Source organism: Schistocerca piceifrons, chromosome 1, assembly GCF_021461385.2.
Source record: "Schistocerca piceifrons isolate TAMUIC-IGC-003096 chromosome 1, iqSchPice1.1, whole genome shotgun sequence".
In the NCBI taxonomy this organism is placed as follows: domain Eukaryota; kingdom Metazoa; phylum Arthropoda; class Insecta; order Orthoptera; family Acrididae; genus Schistocerca; species Schistocerca piceifrons.
Window position 1 is genome coordinate 663,143,334 of NC_060138.1, and position 19,752 is coordinate 663,163,085.

Genomic DNA, 19,752 nt, shown 5'->3' on the forward strand with positions numbered 1-19,752 from the left:
TGTCAAATATTTGGTGGGAGCGCTAGAATGAGGTGCACTGAGTGTAGTATTGGCAACTGAGCAGCTACTTGTCCGAATAGTATCGGCTCCAGATCACGAAAAGTCACAACGGGGAGAATGGTTTGCTGACCCCGTGCCCTCCATGCGGTATCCAATGACGCCACTGGAAGAGAAAGACATTGTGGATCGTCGGTACCGCAAGTGCCTGTGGATGGAGTTTACGTTTATTTTTCCTTAAATGCCATGATGGCTTGCTTAGAAGTTGCAACCAGTATCCTACTTGTTGTCTGACCTAAGGCTGAGAAACGCAGTAGAAGGATGTCGCCTAGAGGATGGAAGTGTGTAATATCTAGACATCCTGGGATATGACAGCAGAAACTATAAACTGAGAAATCCTTTTCATGGCTACTTCAGGACTGTCACTATCAAAGTTGACTCACTCTGTGATGCAAAGACATGTTGGAGCCGTGGTGGAACCGGACGATGGTCTGGAGCGAGGCAGGAGTGGAGATGCTCTTGGTGAGGGCAGCGCTGCCGTTGGCGATGGCGGGGCTGGCCGACGCTCCGGAGGCGTCAGCGGCGGCTGCCGCCTCCCCCAGTCCGGCCCCGCCGACGCCGCCCCCGCCCTTGGACGCCCCAAAGCCACGAGGCGCTCCGGCGCTCGAAGAGTGCGCCTGGTACGACCGCGGCAGCAGTGGAGTCTCCATGGACTTGGTCGTGTAGCTCGGCGACGAATTCTGGCTGAAGCTGTCGCTCGACACATTCGAATCTTGGCGCACAGATACCTTGCCGCCATTCGGCGTCGAGCTGGAGGTACCAGTCCCTGCCGCCGGCGTCGTCGGCGTCTGTTGCTGAGCTACTTGTGGCTGCTGTTGAGTTTTATGCTGTTGCTGTTCCTGTTGATGCTGTGAGGAAACTTGTGCCATCTGCTGGTTCGGTTTGCTCTGTGGCCTTTGTTGTCCCTGTTGTTGCTGTGGTACATTCTGAGGTGGTTGTTGTTGTTGTTGTTGCTGTGAGTGTGGTTGCTGATTAACCTGGGACTGGCTCTGTTTGATGTACTGTGCATGATTCTGTTGTTGTTTCTGTTGTTGTTGTTGGATTTGTGCTTGGATCTGGGCCTTTTGTTGGGCCTGTCGTTGTTGATCTTGCTTGTAAAGCTGTTGCTGTTGGCTTTCTGTTTGCTGATCCTGCCTTCCGGACAAATGCTGTACATCAGTACGGGCTGGATGGGCTCGCTGAGGGGACTCGTGCAGTTGTTGTTGCTGCTGCTGCTGCTGCAGTTTCTGCGCTTGTTGGTACTGCTGCTGCGCTTTTTGCTTTTGCTGTTGTTGTTTGAAAAGCTGGTAGCGCTGCTGGAGTTCCTGGCACTGCAGCTGGTGAGGCTGTTGTGGGAACTCTGGTCGTTCCGGTGGCTGCTGGAGTCGGTGCTGTTGCTGCATCCTGGACTGGTGAAGCGACTGCTGGTCATTTAGGTGCGTCTGCTGAGTCTGGAGGTCCACTAGTTTATGTTCTTGCTGTTGCTGTCGCTCCATCTGCTGCTGACGCTCCATCTGCTGCTGCTGCTGTGAGAGGTCCTGGTTAAACTGCAGCTGTTGCTTTTCTTGTTCCTGCCTCGTCTGCCGATAGTTTCCCATGTGGTCTTGCTTAACAGACTGCACCTGCTGCTGTTGTGTCTTGTGCTGGAAGTACGCGTCAATATTGTTCTGTTTGGGCTGGTACTGCTGGACCTGTTGCTGCTTGTAGCCGTTCTGCTGAAGTGCATCCTGGTGGTGCCGCACCTGTTGATACTGTTCCGCGTAGTCCGGTCTGCCGTGGCCTTGCTGGAAGGCTGAGGGGCGGTGCTGGTCGATGGCGATGTGCTGTTGCTGCTGCTGCTGCTGCCTGGCCTGCTGGTAGAGGTGGTAGTCCTGCTGGGTGCCGGGCTGCGAGTACTTGAGCTGGTGCTCCTGCTTGTGCTGCTGCTGCAGCTTGAGCAGCTCGGCCTGCTGCTGCTGGCGCAGCTGGCGGTACTGCTCCAGCTGGTCGTGCTCCTGCGGCTGCGCCTTGTGCTGGCCCGCCGCCTTGTCCTGCTGCTGCTGCTGCTGCTTGGAGGCGGCGTGCTGCGCCAGCGCCTGCGAGAAGTGCTTGCTGAGCGGCGACACGGGCGGCGACCCCTTGCGGCCGAGCGCCTGCGTGCCGCCGCCGGCCAGCACGGGCGGCAGCTTGGGATGCTTGCCGGCGAACGGCGGCGGCAGCGGAGGCGGCGCCTGCTGCTGCAGCCCGTGGAAGCCGTAGCGCAGCGCCGCCGCCGCCGCGGCAACTGCGGCCGCCGTGGTCGTTGGCGTGGCCGCCCCTGCTGCCGCCCCCGCTCCTCCTGCCGCCTGCTTGCCGCTGCGCTCGGGCACCGCCGGAGGCCTCAGCGGCAGCGGCGGCACCTGCTGCCCGCCGTCCACCTGCACACACGTGCACCCGTCAGTTTGACAGCTTGCTGCGCTAACAGTCGTACTGTCGGACATGAAACCTGAAATAACATTTATAACATATTCAACCTTTTTAAACCCGTTTTGTAAGCAGAGCAGAATAAAAAATGTAGCCTCTGAAGAAATATCGTATATTTAAACTACGAAACGGCTCTGAGCACTATGGGACTTAACTTCTCAGGTCATCAGTCCCCTATAACTTAGAACTACTTAAACCTAACTAACCTAAGGAAATCACACACATCCATGCCCGAGACAGGATTCGATCCTGCGACCGTAGCGGTCGGGCGGTTCCAGACTGTAGCGCCTAGAACCGCTTGGCCACTCCGGCCGGCTATTTAAACTACAGGACAAAAGTTTTCGATCACCAATGATGAAAATCGTGTAGGGTAAGTCCAAGATATTTGGACTATTTCTTTTCTTCAGCGTAAAATTTTTGGGTTTTTCAACTTTTTTCTCTTATGGCACCATATTCATATAGAGTGTCGTATAAACTTAATTACAATATATTATTGCCCGTAAAGGCTGAAGAATCAGCATTGATCAACGGCATGAGGATGCAGAAGACAATGGAAACCACTGCATTAAATACACATAACGTATATCCACAGGACATGTGGCTTGTACTTGAAAAAGTGTCATGATGATTCCTCCATTGGAAAGAGATTCCGGAATAGGCTCCCCCGTCCGGATCTCCGGGAGGGGACTGATAAGGAGGTGACCATGATAAAAGGACTGAATAACCAACGAACGGATAACGTTCTACAAATCGGTGCGTGGAATGCCAGAAGCTTGAACATGGTACCGGGAGCTAGAAAATCTGAAAACCGAAACGCAAATGCTGAGTCTAGATAAGTAGGGGTCAGTGAAGTGAAATGGAAAGAAGACGTGGATTTCTGGTCAGATGAGTATAGGGTAATATCAACAGCAGCAGAAAAAGATATAAAGGTAGTAGGATTCGTTATGAGCAGAGAGGGAGGGCAGAGAGTGTACTTCTGTAAACAGTTCAGTGATAGGGTTGTTCTTATCAGAACAGACAACAAACCAACAACGACAACGATAGTTCACGTATACATGCCGACGTCGAAAGCTCAAGATGAAGAGATAGAGAAAATATATGAAGATACCGAAAGGGTAATTCAGTACTTAAAGGGAGATGAAAATCTAATAGCCATGGGGGACTTGAATGCAGTTCTAGGGGAAAGAGTAAAGAAAAGGTAACAGGAGAATATTACCTTGAGACAAGGAATGAGACAGGAGTAAGACTAATTGACCTATATAATAAATTTCAGCTTGTAATAGATAATACTCTGTTCAAGAATCACAAGAGGAGGAGGTATACTTGGAAAAGGTCAGGTGTACGGAAAAGTTAGATTACATCATGGTCAGACAGAGATTCCGAAATCAGATACTGGATTGTAAGGCGTACCCAGGAGCAGACCTAGACTCAGATCACAATATAGTAGTGATGAAGAGTAGGCTGAGGGTCAATACGGAAAGAAGTGGGATGCGGAAGTACTAAGGAATGACGATATACGGTTGAAGTTCTCTAAGGCTATAGACACAGCAATAAGGAATAGCTCAGTAGGCAGTACAGTTGACATAAAAGTTTCTGGGTATGGTACTTCGTCATATTGTATAAAACTACTGCTAGAGAAAACCAACTTTTTGGACTTGGCAACAAAACGACTGTTCACGTTGGTGTTTAGGATGTATGAGTCTGGCTAAATACCATCTGACTTTCGTAAAAATATCATCCACACAATTCCGAAGACTGTAAGAACTGACAAATGCGAGAATTATTGCACAATCAGCTCATGCGTCCAATTTGCTGACAAGAATAGTACACAGAAGAATGGAAAGCCCGCATCTCGTGGTCGTGCGGTAGCGTTCTCGCTTCTCACGCCCGGGTTCCCGGGTTCGATTCCCGGCGGGGTCAGGGATTTTCTCTGCCTCGTGATGGCTGGGTGTTGTGTGCTGTCCTTAGGTTAGTTAGGTTTAAGTAGTTCTAAGTTCTAGGGGACTGATGACCACAGATGTTAAGTCCCATAGTGCTTAGAGCCATTGGAACCATTGGAAGAATGGAAAAGAAAATTGAGGATGTGTCAGATGACGATCAGTTTGACTTTAAGAAAGGTGAAGCCACCAGAAAGGAGATCCTAACGTTGCAGTTGATAATGGTAGCAAGACTAAAGAAAAATCAAGACACGTTTATAGGATTTGTGGACCTGGGAAAAGCGTTCGACAATGTAAAATGGTGCAAGATGTTTGAAATTCTGAGAAAATTAGCGGTAAGCTACAGGGAGAAACGGGTAATATACAATATGTACAAGAGCCAGGAGGGAATAATAAGTGGACGACCAAGAACGAAGTGCTCGGATTAAAAAAGTGTGTAAGGCATAGGTGTACTCTTCCACCCCTACTGTTCAATTTGTACATCGTAGAAGCAATGATGGAAATAAAAAAGTAGGAGTGGAATTAAAATTGAATGTGAAGGGATATCAGTGATACGATTCCCTGATGAGATTACTATCGTAAGTGAAAGTGAAGAAGAATTATACGATCTGTTCAACCGAATGAACAGCCTAATGAGTACAGGATATGGACTGAGAATAAATAGAAAGACGAAAGTAGTGAGAAGTAACGGAAATGAGAAAAGCGATAAAAGTAAACATGAGGATTGATGGTCACAATGTAGATGAAGTTAAGGAATTCTACTACCTAGGCAGCAAATTAACAAATAATGGACAACAAGGAGGACATCAAAAGCAGACTAGCACTGGCAGACGACAGTCCTGCCCATGAGAAGTCTCCTAGTATCAAACTTAGGCTTTAATTTGAGGAAGAAATTTCTGAGAATGTACCTGTGGATCCCAGTGTTGTATGGTAATGGTACATGGACTGTGGGAAGCCCGTGTCTCGTGGTCGTGCGGTAGCGTTCTCGCTTCCCACGCCCGGGTTCCCGGGTTCGATTCCCGGCGGGGTCAGGGATTTTCTCTGCCTCGTGATGGCTGGGTGTTGTGTGCTGTCCTTAGGTTAGTTAGGTTTAAGTAGTTCTAAGTTCTAGGGGACTGATGACCATAGATGTTAAGTCCCATAGTGCTCAGAGCCATTTTTTTTTGACTGTGGGAAAACCGGATGCATTTGAGATGTGGTGCTACAGACGAATATTGATAAGGTAAGGATGAGGAGTTTCTGCACAGAATCTGACAGGAAAGGGATATACGGATAACACAGACAAGGAGAAGGGCAGGATGAGAGGACATCTGTTAAGACATCAGGGTATGATTTCCATGGTACTATAAGGAGCTGTAGAGGGAAAAAACTGTAGAGGAATTCAGAGATTATAATACATTGCATTAAACCAGTCAGAATCCTGATGAGTCAAAGAAAAATTGTTGTGTAACTGACAAAATAAATACAAGAGATATGATAAAACGAAAATATACATGAGTAGTCCATCTCACCCATAGGTGATGGTTGAGATGGGCCAGTCTACTAAGAGAGATGGACCATATCAAAAAAGCAATACACCCCTGAAGAAAAGAGTCAATTCAAATTTCATATTTTTCTTTGGAATGTGTTGTAATGAATACAGAAGTAGAATGTTAAATATTTTTGTTCACGACAGTTTTATCAGTTTATTATGAATCTTGACTGAACATTGGCTTTTCCAGTCAGCTGTTGGTTTTGTTCAAGTATTAGGCTGTCTTTCTCTCACCACAACAATTACACTTATTACCAAATGTTGACCTTAGTGAACAGGAAACACAAAATCCAATCGTAATTTCTATTAGTTTCGCCATAGATTTCACCACAGTTAATACATTCATCCTCATCTCATTTATCACAGTTTTTTCGTGTTCTTCCTCAATGTTTGCATCTGTTGAACACAGTAGATATTTAGTTTCTTTTTCTTATGAGATTCTTCAGTTTGTTTTTTTCTTCACTAGTATTTCCCTTCGGTGATATTTTTGTGACCTTTTTCTAGTTCCTGTCTTTAATTATCTCTCTTTTTTTCTTTACAGTTTCAATATTTTCAACACATGTTAGTTCTTAGCACACAGTTCCTGCCTTCTCCTTAAAACTGACTGTTTTATCAATAGAAGGAACAGGTGACATTGATTCCAAAAGTTTTGTCTGTGGTCGGCTTAGGAATAGTCAGTTATGAGGTGGTCATCTTGAAAGTCTTAGGTTTAGTAGGAGTGGAGGCCAGAGTTATGTCAGTGAAGGAATTTGCCTTCTACAGATAAATACGTTATTTTGATGTACTTGGGCTCAGCAGGTCATCTGATGGCCCTGAAGTGGTTTGTTGGTCTGCGTGTGAGATTCCGCTCTTCCACTTGTTGTCACAGACATATCTTCATATATACAAGTAAGTATAGTGTGAGACTGCGGCCATCTTCAGGGAAATTATTGCACCTGGCTTGAAGCTAAATGTAATTGTGCTCCATCTCTTTTACATAAAAACAAGAGGTTAATCTCTCACAAATAAAACTGATCCATCTCTCCAGTTTGTCTGGGAGAGATGGGCCTCCACGACTTCTGCCTCTAGGCAGTGATGCCGGTGGTCATATTAGTTTAGTTTCATGTCTACATATGTGTCAAGCTCGCAACAAAAATAACTGGATCAATATTGGGCAAACTATGCCTTAATACTATAATTATGTAGCCACACGATAGCACCTTTCAGCTTCCCAGAACAAAGAATGTGATTTTTTCCAGAACTAACACGACAGTGACAGCAACACTTCGGCACCACATGTGGTCACAAAAATGTTTCCCCACGAGTAGCGGGAGGTGCTCTCCAGTTGCCCATTGCTGAAATTCGCCACTGGCCCTCTCACCCATGACCCAGCTCTCCTGGACTTACCCTACTTTATTTCAATGTACAAACACATCGAATAAACTGCACAGTAAAATAATTCAAATAATCTGCCAAGAATCACTACTGATCTCCTATCTGAATATGTATGATTAAGTCATTTTCTGTAAATTTTAAACAGCATATGACGCCTGGCGTGAATATGCGAAACAATTCTGGTAAACACAAATAAAACATGCATTTGCAAAAGATAAAAGGTTTTTCTCATCCGCATGTTAAAATATAATTGAAACAGCAACTGAGGAAAAGTTGCTGCACATATTAACAATAGTAAAGTCTAAATTTTGTGCACGCCATTTTCTCACGTGGGCCACCACAGACAAACAAAGGAATTACGTCGTGCGGCGGACAGCCTACCCAATAACAAGGCGTGGAGACACGCAGTTGCTGGTTGCCAGTAGTTGTGGGCTGGCGACGTGTCAAAGCGTGTAATAAACCACATTTAATGCTGAGGCCTATCAAAAGAGCAAGTAATTTCCCATACTGTGGAAATCATTGCAAATAAGATAGAAGGAACTGAGGCTTAAAGAAGTAGGTATATGTGGGACAAATTTATGCAAATAGTGGCGAGGGGGTCAAACACCCGACATGACCCTTCACTGGCCTCCACTTAGATCCACTGCATTAGGCAGACATCATCTTGCTGTGCTGGTTCCGTCTGTGATCCCTGCTCCTGTGTACCAGAGATCCGCCATCTTCCTCTGCTAGTTCGATCTCTGACCTCCAAAGTTGTTGCAATGGTAGTTCGAACTCTGACCTCCTTCCCCACGAGTTTTGTTCTCTTCGTTTGATCTCTGACTTCCAAAGATGTTACAGTGTTTGTTCGACTTCTAACTCCCTTCTCCACCATCTTTGTTCTTTTAGTTCGATATTTCATCTCCTGTTCTACCTGTGTTATAATACTTCGTTCTATGTACCCAATGAACCTTCATCGTCATCTTGAACAGTCTGCAGCCCCAGGCCGGGCCCGTTTGGAACATAAAGCTCATCATCTTGCCCTGTTTTCCCTCCATCTTTCTGTGTTCACTCTAATCCAGTCCTAAATTCTTTTTTCAACACATTCCTCCACACCTTTCCGCCATCGATTCTTTGGTCTTCCTATTGGTCGTTTCATACTCATCTCCATTTAATGTATCTTCTTGAGAATCCTCTTGTTTACCATTCTCTTCGAGTGCTCACACCCTCTTAGCCTTCAAGTTTCTATCCTGCTCTGCAAGGGTTCCTCTTTCACTACTTCCCTTACGCTTTCATATCTTATCCTATCTCTCCTTATTACTCCTACTTCTGAGGAACTCCATTATACATACCTTTAATCTGCTTGCACTTTGTTTCATCATTACTCATGCTTCAGACGAATAGGTCAATACTGGGATATAGTAACCTTTGTATATCACTTCTTTCCTTTTTGGTGGGACGTATTTGTTACAAACCAGTCTCCTAACACTTCCCAGATATGCTTCTGACCGTCTGCCAAGTTCACTGATCTCTTATTTCATTTCTTCAATTTTTTCTATCACACTTTCCAAGTACTTACACTTACCATCTTCTTCAGCTGTTCACCTCTAACCCTTATTCCGCTAGCTGGTCTAGCTTCGTTTCTAGTTGTAACCAGGATCCCGCATTTGTTTACATTAAATTTCACCCCATACTGTCTGACAGCTTCTTGCCAAACATTAAGCTGTTCCTGAATCTTCTCCTGTCCGTTTCTACAGTTCGTGAAGTCATCCGCGAACACCATTGCTTTCATCTAGTCTTCTCCAGTTATTTCTGCAACCTTAGACCCACCGAATCTACATACAACAAACTGATGGGCAGCTGTTGTCTAGCTTTAGAGACTGATGCAGGTTCCCATCCGCATGGTATAGATCATCCCAGTGTTTCGAGTGCTGTTGAATACTCGTTATTCAGAAACGAGTACGTATGGTATGCACTAGCACTTGTGATACGGAAGTTTAGCGCTGTCTACAGACCGATTTCACTTTTGCCAGCATTCTCAAAAATTTTAGAAAAAGTAATGTACAGGCAGCTTCTTAACCATCTGACCACAAATAACATATTATCAAGAACACAGTTTGGATTTCTGAAGGGTTCTGATACCGAGAAGGCTATTTACACCTACAGTGAAAATGTACTTAATTCATTAAATAACAAATTACAAGCAGCAGGTATTTTCTGATTTGTCAAAGGCATTTGATTGTGTGAACCACAACATCCTTTTAAATAAATTAGAATTCTATGGTGACACAAGCAGCGCTGCAAAATGGTTCAAGTCATACCTCGCTAACAGGAAACAAAGGGTTTCGGTGGAAGGGACTAGTGAATTAAGTCATCAGTGATCATCAGAATGGGAAGAAATTACATGTGGTGTCCCACAAGGATCCATTTTAGGGCCATTACTTCTTCTCGTGTACATTAATGATTTCCCATCAATTACACTGCCAGAAGAAGAGTTCGTTTTGTTTGCAGATGACACAAGTATTGCAATAAACAGTATGTTGAGTGTAGTTCTAGAAAGATCTGCTAATGGTATTTTCGTGGATATTAATAAATGGTTTAAAGCCAAGTCAATGACATTAAACTTCGAAAAGACTCACTATATGCAATTCAGAACCTGTAAGATGTTTCCACCCAGCATATGCATAAAGTATGAAGAAGAGCAGATAGAAGAGATTGATAGTCTTAAATTCCTGGGATTACAACTTTATAATAAATTCAGTTGGGATGAGCGCACTAGAGAACTGCAGAAATGCCTTAACAAATCTGTATTTGCAATTCGAATGTTAGCAGACATATGCGATATAAAAATGAAAAAGCTTGCATACTTTGCCTACTTTCATTCCATAATGTCATATGGTATAATATTTTGGGGTAACTCTTCAAGTCATACAAAAGTTTTCAGAGTCCAAAAGCATGTAACACGTATTATTTGTGGAGTAAATTCACGGACGTCCTGTAGAAACCTCTTCAAAGAACTGGGTATACTAACTACTGCCTCTCAGTATATTTACTCCTTAATGAAATTTGTCCTAAATAATATATCTCTTTTTCCAACAAACAGCTCAGTTCATACATACAATACCAGGAACAAAAATGATCTGCACAATGGCTATAAAGCACTTACTTTAGTTCAAAAAGGGGTGCACTACTCAGGAACACTCATCATCAATAATTTGCTAGCAAACATAAAAAATTTAGTTAAAAATAAAGGTCAGTTTAAAAGAAGCCTGAAAGACTTACTAATGGCTAACTCCTTCTACTCCATTGACGAATTTTTTAATAGAAACAAATGTTGTATTGTATATACTCATGCTATTAGTATTGTTATTTCAGCTTAAAAAATGTTGTATTGTATATACTCATACTATTAGTATTGCTATTTCAGCTTTAAAAAAAAAGTGACATGTTCCACATCCACGAGGATCTCCTCAGTACGGATCTATGGAACGAAAAACTAATCTAATCTAGTCTGTGCACAGAAGAAGGCGTGAGAACGGTAGTTACCATGGAGAGGTGCGCGTCGTCTTCGGTGGGGTAGCAGTGCGCGGAGTGCCTCCTGGGGAAGGCGTGGTGCTGGTGCTGGTGCTGCAGCTGGTGCTGGTGCTGGAGCGGGTCGCGCTCCCTGGCCAGCAGCAGCTCGAGCAGCGCCAGCTCGGCGCTGCCGCCCGCCACCACCGACACGCTGCCCGACCGGCTGCACCTGCCACAGCTTTCCTCTCAGCTTCACTGCAGAAAACGCGCTGGCGCTGTGCTTTTCCTACTACTTCTCTTATGTGGCTAGTCCACTTTAGTTCGTTCGAGAGTAAATATTAAGATCGACCTAAAGTCGACAAATACACTACTGGCCATTAAAATTGCTACACCAAGAACAAATGCAGATGATAAACGGGTATTCATTGGACAAATATATTATACTAGAACTGACATGTGATTACATTTTCACGAAATTTGGGTGCATAGATCCAGAAAATCAGTACCCTGAACAACCACCACTTGCCGTAATAACGGCCTTGATACGCCTGGACAGTGAGTCAAACAGAGCTTGGATGGCGCGTACAGGTACAGTTGCCCATGCAGCTCCAACACGATACCAAAGTTCATCAACAGTAGTGACTGGCGTATTGTGACGAGCCAGATGCTCGGCCACCATTGACCAGACGTTTTCAGTTGGTGAGAGATCTGGAGAATGTGCTGACCAGGGCTGCAGTCGAACATTTTCTATATCCAGAAAGACCCGTACAGGGCCTGCAACATGCGGTCGTGCATTATCCTGCTGAAATGTAGGGTTTCGCAGGGAATGGAGGGTAGAGCCACGGGTCGTAAAACATCTGAAATGTAACGTCCATTGTTCAAAGTGCCGTCAATGCGAACAAGAGATGACCGAGGCGTGTAACCAATGGCACCCCATACCATCACACCAGGTGGTACGCCAGTATGGCGATGACGAATACACGCTTCCAATGTGCGTTCACCGCTATGTCGCCATACACGGATGCGACCATCATGATGCTGTAAACAGAACCTGGAGTCATCCGAAAAAATGACGTTCTGCAACTCGTGCATCCATGTTCGTCGTTGAGTACACCATCGCAGGCGCTCTTGTCTGTGATGCAGCGTCAAGGGTAACCGCAGCCATGGTCTCCGAGCTGATTCTATGCTGCTGCAAACGTCGTCGAACTGTTCGTGCAGATGGTTGTTGTCTTGCAAACGTGCCCATCTGCTGACTCAGGGATCGAGACGTGGCTGCACGATCCGTTACAGCTATCCAGATAAGATGCCTGTCATCTCTACTGTTAGTGATTCGGGACCGTTGGGATCCAGCACGGCGTTCCGTATTACCCTCCTCAACGCACCGACTCCATATTCTGCTAACAGTCACTGAGTCTCGACCAATGCGAGCAGCAATGGAGCGATACGATAAACCGCAATCGCGATAGGCTACAATCCGACCTTTATCAAAATCGGAAACTGGATGGTACGCATTTCTCCTCCTTACACGAGGCATCACAACAACGTTTCACCAGGCAACGCCGGTCAACTGTTGATTGTGTATGAGAAATCGGTTGTAAACTTTCCTCATGTCAGCACGTTGTAGGTGTCGCCACCGGAGCCAACCTTGTGTGAATGCTTTGGAAAGCTGATCATTTCCATATCACAACATCTTCTCCCTGTCGCTTAAATATCGCGTCTGTGGCACGTCATCTTCGTGGTGTAGCAATTTTTTTTTAATGGCCAGTAGTGTAGTATAAAAACAAGACGCCCGACTGAGATCAATTTTGAGAATGTAAGGAAATGTAATTCATCCATAAGCGAGATGGTCTACAAAACACTACTTCAACCAATTCCTGAGTACTGTTCGTCAGTCTGGGACCATTACGAAGTACGTTCGCCAGAGTTAAGTAGATCAAATCCGAAGAAGAGTGGTACGTTTCGTTATGGGATACATTCCGCATTACATAGGAATTTCCGGATACTTTTGATCAAATAGTGTGTCCAGAGTTTTAAGAAGGTGCTCAATAAAATTCAAAGCTTGAAAAAAAGGTGACCTGCAGCACTGGGTGCCTCCAGACGTATTTTAATTTGATCTCTCACACTAAGCCCAGTTTCGGAATTCTTGGGATATCTCGAACTCACGATTCAACAGTTGGTGGACAACTTAAATTGGAAAGAAGGCATAGAAAATGTTGTGTGAATGGCAAAATTAAGACTATATTTTATCGGTAGAAGACATAGAAAACGTAACAGATCTGCTAAAGAGACTGCGTACACTACGCTTGTCCGTCCTTTTTTGCAGTACAGTTGCGCGGTTGGATTCCTTACCAGATAGGATTAAAGAAGTACATCGAGAAAGTCCAAAGAAGAGCAGTACGTCTTATAATAGGGCTACGAAATGGTTCAAATGGCTCTGAGCGCTATGGGACGTAACATCTGAGGTCATCAGTTCTCTGGACTTCGAACTACTTAAGTCTAACTAACCTAAGGACATCACACACGTCAATGCTCGAGGCAGGATTCAAACCTGCGACCGCAGCAGCAGCGCGGTTCGGGACTGCAGTGCCTAGAACAGCGCGGCCACAACGGCCGACTCAGCACGTTTTGTATTGTCGCAAAATAGGACAGACAGTGTGACTGACATGATGCAGTATTTGAGGAGGACATCAGCAAAACAAAGGTGTTTTTCGGTGCCACACAATATTCTCACGTAATTTCAATCACCAACTTTTCCTCCGAATGCGAAAATATTTTGTTGACGCCAACCTATATACGAAGAAACTATCTTCATAATAAAACAAGGGGAACGTAGCTCGCACGGAAAGATATAGGTGTTCACTTTTTCCGCGCGTTGTTCAAGAGTGGGATAATAGAGAATGACTGCGAAGGTGTCAGGCACATAAGTGTGATTTGTAGAGTATCCATGTAGAAATGTAGATGGCTACTAGTACCATGACTATTGATTTCAGATCTTTTAGTGCCACCAAGGACGTCAGGAGAATGCGAAAGGCAATTAAGGACCTGTTAGATGACGATTAGTTTGGATTCAGGGAAGTTAAAGGCATCTAAAAGGCATTTCTGACTTTTAGCTTGATAAGGGAAGTAAAATTCTAAAAAAAATCACTACATATTCATTGTATTTGACGACCTAGAAAGAGCATATGACAATGTAAAATGTACAAGAAGTTTGAAATTCTCAGGATGTAGGTATAACCAATAGTGAAAAATAATATACAATACGTACAACCAACGAATGGAAAATTAAGATCGGAAGAGCAATGACTATGTTTTAGGATTAGAAATGGTGTAAGCAGGAATGTAGACTTTTCCACTTTCTGTTCAATCTATACATCGAAAAAGTACTGGCAGAAAAAAAGAAAAGTTCAAAATTCCTGAAGACATTGCTGCCTTCAGTGAGGAATAATTACAGGACATGTGGGGAAACCGAAGAACTACGAATTTAATGACGAGAAGCAAAAATGAGTTTTGGGGCAAGCTTTATATCAAACTAGGCACCATGATGTAGATAAAGCGAAGGAATTCTGCTACATGGGAAGCAAATTTATACCTGGCAGGCGAAAGGAGGAGGAAATGAAAACAAGAAAACAATAAAAATGAAATTTGTAAGAATGTACGTTTGGAGCACAGCACTGACTGGAAGTGAATAATGGATTGTCGGAAAAACGGAAAGAAGTGTCTGAGATGTGGTTGTATAGAAGGATGATGAAAATTAGATTCTCTGATAAGAAATGAAGTAATTCTCACCAGAATAGAGAGGAAGATGTGGAAACCATTAACAATAAGAATGGAGAGGGTGGTAAGATATGTGTGAAGACATCAGACATTGACAATAACGCCGGGAAGCAGCGTTTGTGGTATGGATCGCTCCCCATACACGTGAAACAATGCTGCGAGCTACACCAAACTCCTGCGCTACATTCGTCACACTTCTTACTTCTTCCGGTTTTCCGATGATTCTTCCCGTGTGAAGTCAAACGGACGTTATCTCCTAGCTATGCTGTAATGAAGAACACCCAGCACAGTGCACTTTAAGTGCCTCGTGTTCAGGAGCCAGCGCTATTTGGTGCTTTAGTCACGCTGACCTCACGCCATCTGACTTCCGTCTTCCTGTGCACGACTTCGAGACCTGTGGCAACATGCTCCCATTCTTTCATTTCCAACGAGTACATAACATGCTATGTTACTTTATCTATCTCATCCTTAAGACTTGCAGAGCAGTGCACGAGTTTCAAATAAAAGTACTACTGTTTTAGATACAGTTGTTTACGTGTTAAATCATGTAAGCGTGCTTATGACGGTAGTGTAGAGACTCATTAACGTTAAGAATTGGAAATTTTAAAGACGTGATATATCATTTCCCAGCCACGAATGTTTGTTTATGTTGGGCACTAATGCGTTCATCAGATCCACTTTCCGATTATTGGCGGGAAGAGGAATTTTGCCTGGCGTGAAGCAGATGGGCTATTTCCCTAATTCTCTTAAGTGAGTGGTACTTGGAGCCAACTTAGCCAATTTCAAAGGCAAGTAATTTTTCCTTAGTGACCGGTGTTTTCCAAGACTCTCTACAGAGAAATTTCTGAACACTCGGGCAGAAAGCAGCACCTTACAAAAGGTGTATTAGTGGGAACAGGAAACGGCCAATGATCGCTGAAAGGGCTAAATGCCAAATAACTTCGTAGAGCTTTTTTTGAGCGTGCGAAATCGCGGTGAAGTTGACCTGGAGTGAAGGGCCACTTCTGTGCAAGTTTGGCTTGCAGCAGTGAATCGTGGCGAAGGTTCAGGCGAGTGTCAGCACACATAAACAACATTAAAAATCAAATGCATCATTAAAACTCGTCCGACTACACATGACGCATTGCGGCGCGGCAGCCATGTCCGCTCTCATCAGGTGGCAAGGACAGCGTGTGATGCGAGGCCACCAATCACCCACTAGGCCGCGACTGCGTCCAGGAATGCTGACGCAAGGAGTTCGCTCAGCAGCACACTGCACGGCTGACCACAAGAGGTACCAGCGATGCAGAAGAATCCAGAATACTTGCATCAGGTGACAGACTCCGGTGATGGGACCCACTTCTGCCAATGACAGCACGTGGCACCAGGGGGCCCGTAAGATCAGAGAAAGGTGAGCAGTTGTACCACCTCAGACTAGATCTGCTGCCCTCCAGGGCAACAGTTTCGCTTTTGCTAGTGTGAGCCTGGAGGAAACCCACCAATGGGAAGGTATCAAGTTCAGGAAGGAGGAATTGGTGCTAGAAGATGGTGTGACGGCGGAGGTCTAAACTGGTGGTGACTGCTAGTTGTTCCGTATCAGAACATATAATACATGGACATTTATTTAGGTTAAGAGCTCACTTGTCATTCTCACATGCTACTTTCAGTCATGTTCAGAACAACAAATCTTTCACCTTGCAACCTAGAAAGCGCTCGACCAATCCTGCAAGAGTCCTATCTTGTTGCCGTGTTGGCAGGAATATAGTGCTGGCTTTATCAGCCTTACAACGCACAACCAGCTGTCTTGCTGCAAGTGGTATGCTACACCTTCGTGCCTTCTGGCTACTTAACGCTCTTTCAGTTGCTGGTACTGAGTGTTTAGTTTCTGAAGTGACGCCCTAAAAGTAAAGGTACACTACAATATCTCACTCCTTCGGGAGCCCCGCTCTCTTCTCTGGACTAGTCTGCAACAAAAATTAGCATACATGGCCAGCAATGTACAAAATTTACAATTTTTCTTCTTAAGTACAAGGCAGCGTGAGCCACTAGGTACAGAATTTGTGAATTTATAGATTTTACCTCTTTGTCTCCAAGCTCAAATACGCTCCACAATTCCCTGACGTCTTCTCTTACAATGAGTAAGTCCTCATAAACTATTACAACACGACGTACAACTGCTGTTGTCACCTCTTACTAGCCATGATACTGTGGAATTCTCCATATGTTGCTTAACACCTCACAACATATATCAAGGGCACCACGCCCTGCTCTACTGTTTTATAACTTGTTAAAAAACAGGAAACGTATTTCTTAACACTACTTTCACAATAAATCTCACTCTCAATTTTCATTCTCTGAGCCTCATACAGGATTGGGGATCCGCTACGAGTGGTGGGGGTCACATGGTGGTCAGCTCTCTATCTATCGTAGATGAGGGTTGTACAGAACAGAGTCAGAGCTACTACGGTGCCAGATATTGTGACACTCAAGGTCATGATCGTCCGTTGTTGTTTCTCCCGATACTGCCACATGTAACAAATTATTCCATACATGCTTTTCATAACACCAAACTGCTTCCCGATAATTGCACTTTCTACATCTTAATACTACATCATGTCATAACCACATTACAACACAGTACAAAATACGCACAATATTACTCCTTACTTCCTCAATATTAATCCATATAGCATTCCTCACGTGAGAGGCACAAAATCTTCACACGTACTCTTTTCTTACTTCCTTTCTCCTTTCTCTTTGCTTCGGATGTTGATATTAGTGCTAATGAAGTGGACGCAGGGTTCCACTATGGACTATCGTTGCTCTACTTGCAAATGCAGCTTGATGTTGATTGGAGACATTGTCTCCGATCACTTGGTATGCTCCTTGACACCTTCTCACCAACTTTTGTGTTTTACCCTTCAGGGTTTAATGCCTTAATAACATTACCTATTGCCCTACCATATACTGCAGTAATCTCACTGTGCATTCCACCATTACCTCTTGCTATTACAGGTATTGCACATGTCTCTATAGCCCCTTAGTGTATTGGCAAAATTGCAAACTAATTCTCCATACTTTCCGATTTTCGGTCTAACCATAATAAATGGTGAAGGTTTCTTCCCCCCGTAAACCGCCTGATAGGGGATAGCCCAGTACTAGTGTGAAGCTTCGAGCTGTAAGCTGCCACAGAAATTCATAAATACGTATCCCAATCATGCCTGCCCGGTTAGCCGTGCTGTCTAACGCACGGCTTTCCGGATTGGGAAGGAGCGCCTGGTCCCAGGCACGAATCCGCCCTGAGCCGGCCAGTCTGTGTATGGTTTTTAGGCAGTTTTCCACCTGCCTCGGCGAATGCGGGCTGGTTCCCCTTATTCCGCCTCAGCTACACTATGTCGGCGATTGCTGCGCGAAGAAGTTCTCCACGTACGCGTACACCACCATTACTCTACCACGCAAAAATAATGGTTACACTCGTCTGGTGTCAGACGTTCCCTGGGGGCGTCCACCGGGGGCCGAACCGCACAATAACCCTGAAAGAGTGGGCGGAGGGGTGAAGTGGACTGCGGTAGTCGTCGTGGGGTTGTGGACCACTGCGGCTGCGGCGGGACCGGCCGGAGTGCCCGAGCGGTTCTAGGCGCTTCAGTTCTAAGTTATAGAGGACTGATGACCTCAGATCTTAAGTCCCATAGTGCTCAGAGCCGTTTGAACCATCTTGAGCTGCAGCAGGGACGGAGCCTCTCCATCGTTTCTAGGACCCGGTTAACATACAATACAATACATTCCCAATTATTATGGTGAGAGTTTACGTAGTAATTCAACATTCTATCAATAGTGCGATGCACAAGCTCCATTCTACCATTAGTTTACAGGTGCAGCAGTCTAGGTCTTAATTTGCAAACCCATAGCAAATGACACTGTTGTTTCATACAATCTGACATGACATTGGTCCCTCGATCTGTGATTACCATCTCAGGTACACAGACCGGAGCAACCAGTTGTTGACCATGACCTGAAACATCACCATAGTTGCTTGCTGATTCACGATGTGGATCAATTCCCTACACCGTGACAGATAGTATTCGTTAAAACGGAATACTTTCTAACTGAGTCTGGTTAAATGTACATAGAACTTCCATCCCTGTCATTTTGAATGGTTTACTTGCCTCTGGTACGTTGTGTCACTGTAGAGAATTCAGTGTCTATTGGTCCACATCTTTCGTCCTCCCACCAGTACCAAGCCTCCACCCTTTTGTTCATTGTCCTCCGACCTCCATGCCAGGTAGCACGTGTTTGTGTTTCCCTTAACACTTCTTCCTTGAGCTTTGCTGGTACTACCACTAGTGATCCCAATTCAAAAGTTTAATACCTCTGCCCTAATGGCTTTACGCCAATGTCTCCCACCCCAAACAACCTATAACGTAATGGGTTTAACTGCTTGTGATTTGCGAGGCGCCAACTTGTCCCTGACGCATGAACACTTATGTACAACAAAAAGTTATGTTTCTTGGCCCCCACAGTTCCCACTGTACCACATTCCATCTCTGTATACTTACATGTAGCATCAAACCTTAGCGGGAACGACAATCAGTGAACTTAAGTTTTGTTGTGTCTAACTACGGTCGAGTTCAACCATGTCTAACATTACTATTACATCTCCCATCCCATTGTTGTTATCCAGCCACACCATTTCAACCATTTCAACCCCACTGATGCTGCCTACGATGCTTCTGGAGATGTCCCTATCGTCCACACGTATAACATTTAGTGGAAAACGCCAGTCGGGTGTCACATACCCATGTTGCTTGTCAATTTATTCAAACTCCATAGCCAGCTTGAGAGCAGTGAAGTTTTGGAGTACCTGTCTAAACAGTTTTAGAGGTATCAAGTGGCAATTTCCCCATCCCCCCCTCCCCAGAAAGGTGAAATGTATCTAGTGCCCAATGTTTCGCTTCGTGGAGTAAAATCTTATTAGCCTAATCACTGCTCCTCAACTCGTGTGTTTGATCATTATTGTGAGTCCTATCTGTGAATCCTTTGAGTGTTTCACCGTACTTCTTAGCTCACGGGAAAAACACGCGCTGTTTGCTTCTTGTACCTCTGTAGGAGGTTTTCCTTTAACTGATTAAACGACTGTGCCTTCCTCAATACCTACATACACCGAACAAACGTTTTTGCATTCCATAC

The 19,752-nt window shown here is 44.7% G+C and overlaps 1 protein-coding gene across 1 annotated transcript in view; it reads right to left on the reverse strand.

The window, feature by feature from the left end:
* Positions 1–11,190, reverse strand: part of LOC124764283 — a 332,221-nt gene extending 321,031 nt beyond the window's left edge. Inside the window, exons 1-4 of the mRNA XM_047249132.1 lie at positions 11,162–11,190; positions 10,837–11,041; positions 2,097–2,417; positions 441–2,048 (exon numbers count right to left, since the gene is read on the reverse strand). Coding sequence (XP_047105088.1) covers positions 441–2,048; positions 2,097–2,417; positions 10,837–11,041; positions 11,162–11,190 — 2,163 coding nt within the window. The remainder of the gene's footprint in view (positions 1–440; positions 2,049–2,096; positions 2,418–10,836; positions 11,042–11,161) is intronic.
* Between the last annotated feature and the right edge of the window lie 8,562 nt (positions 11,191–19,752).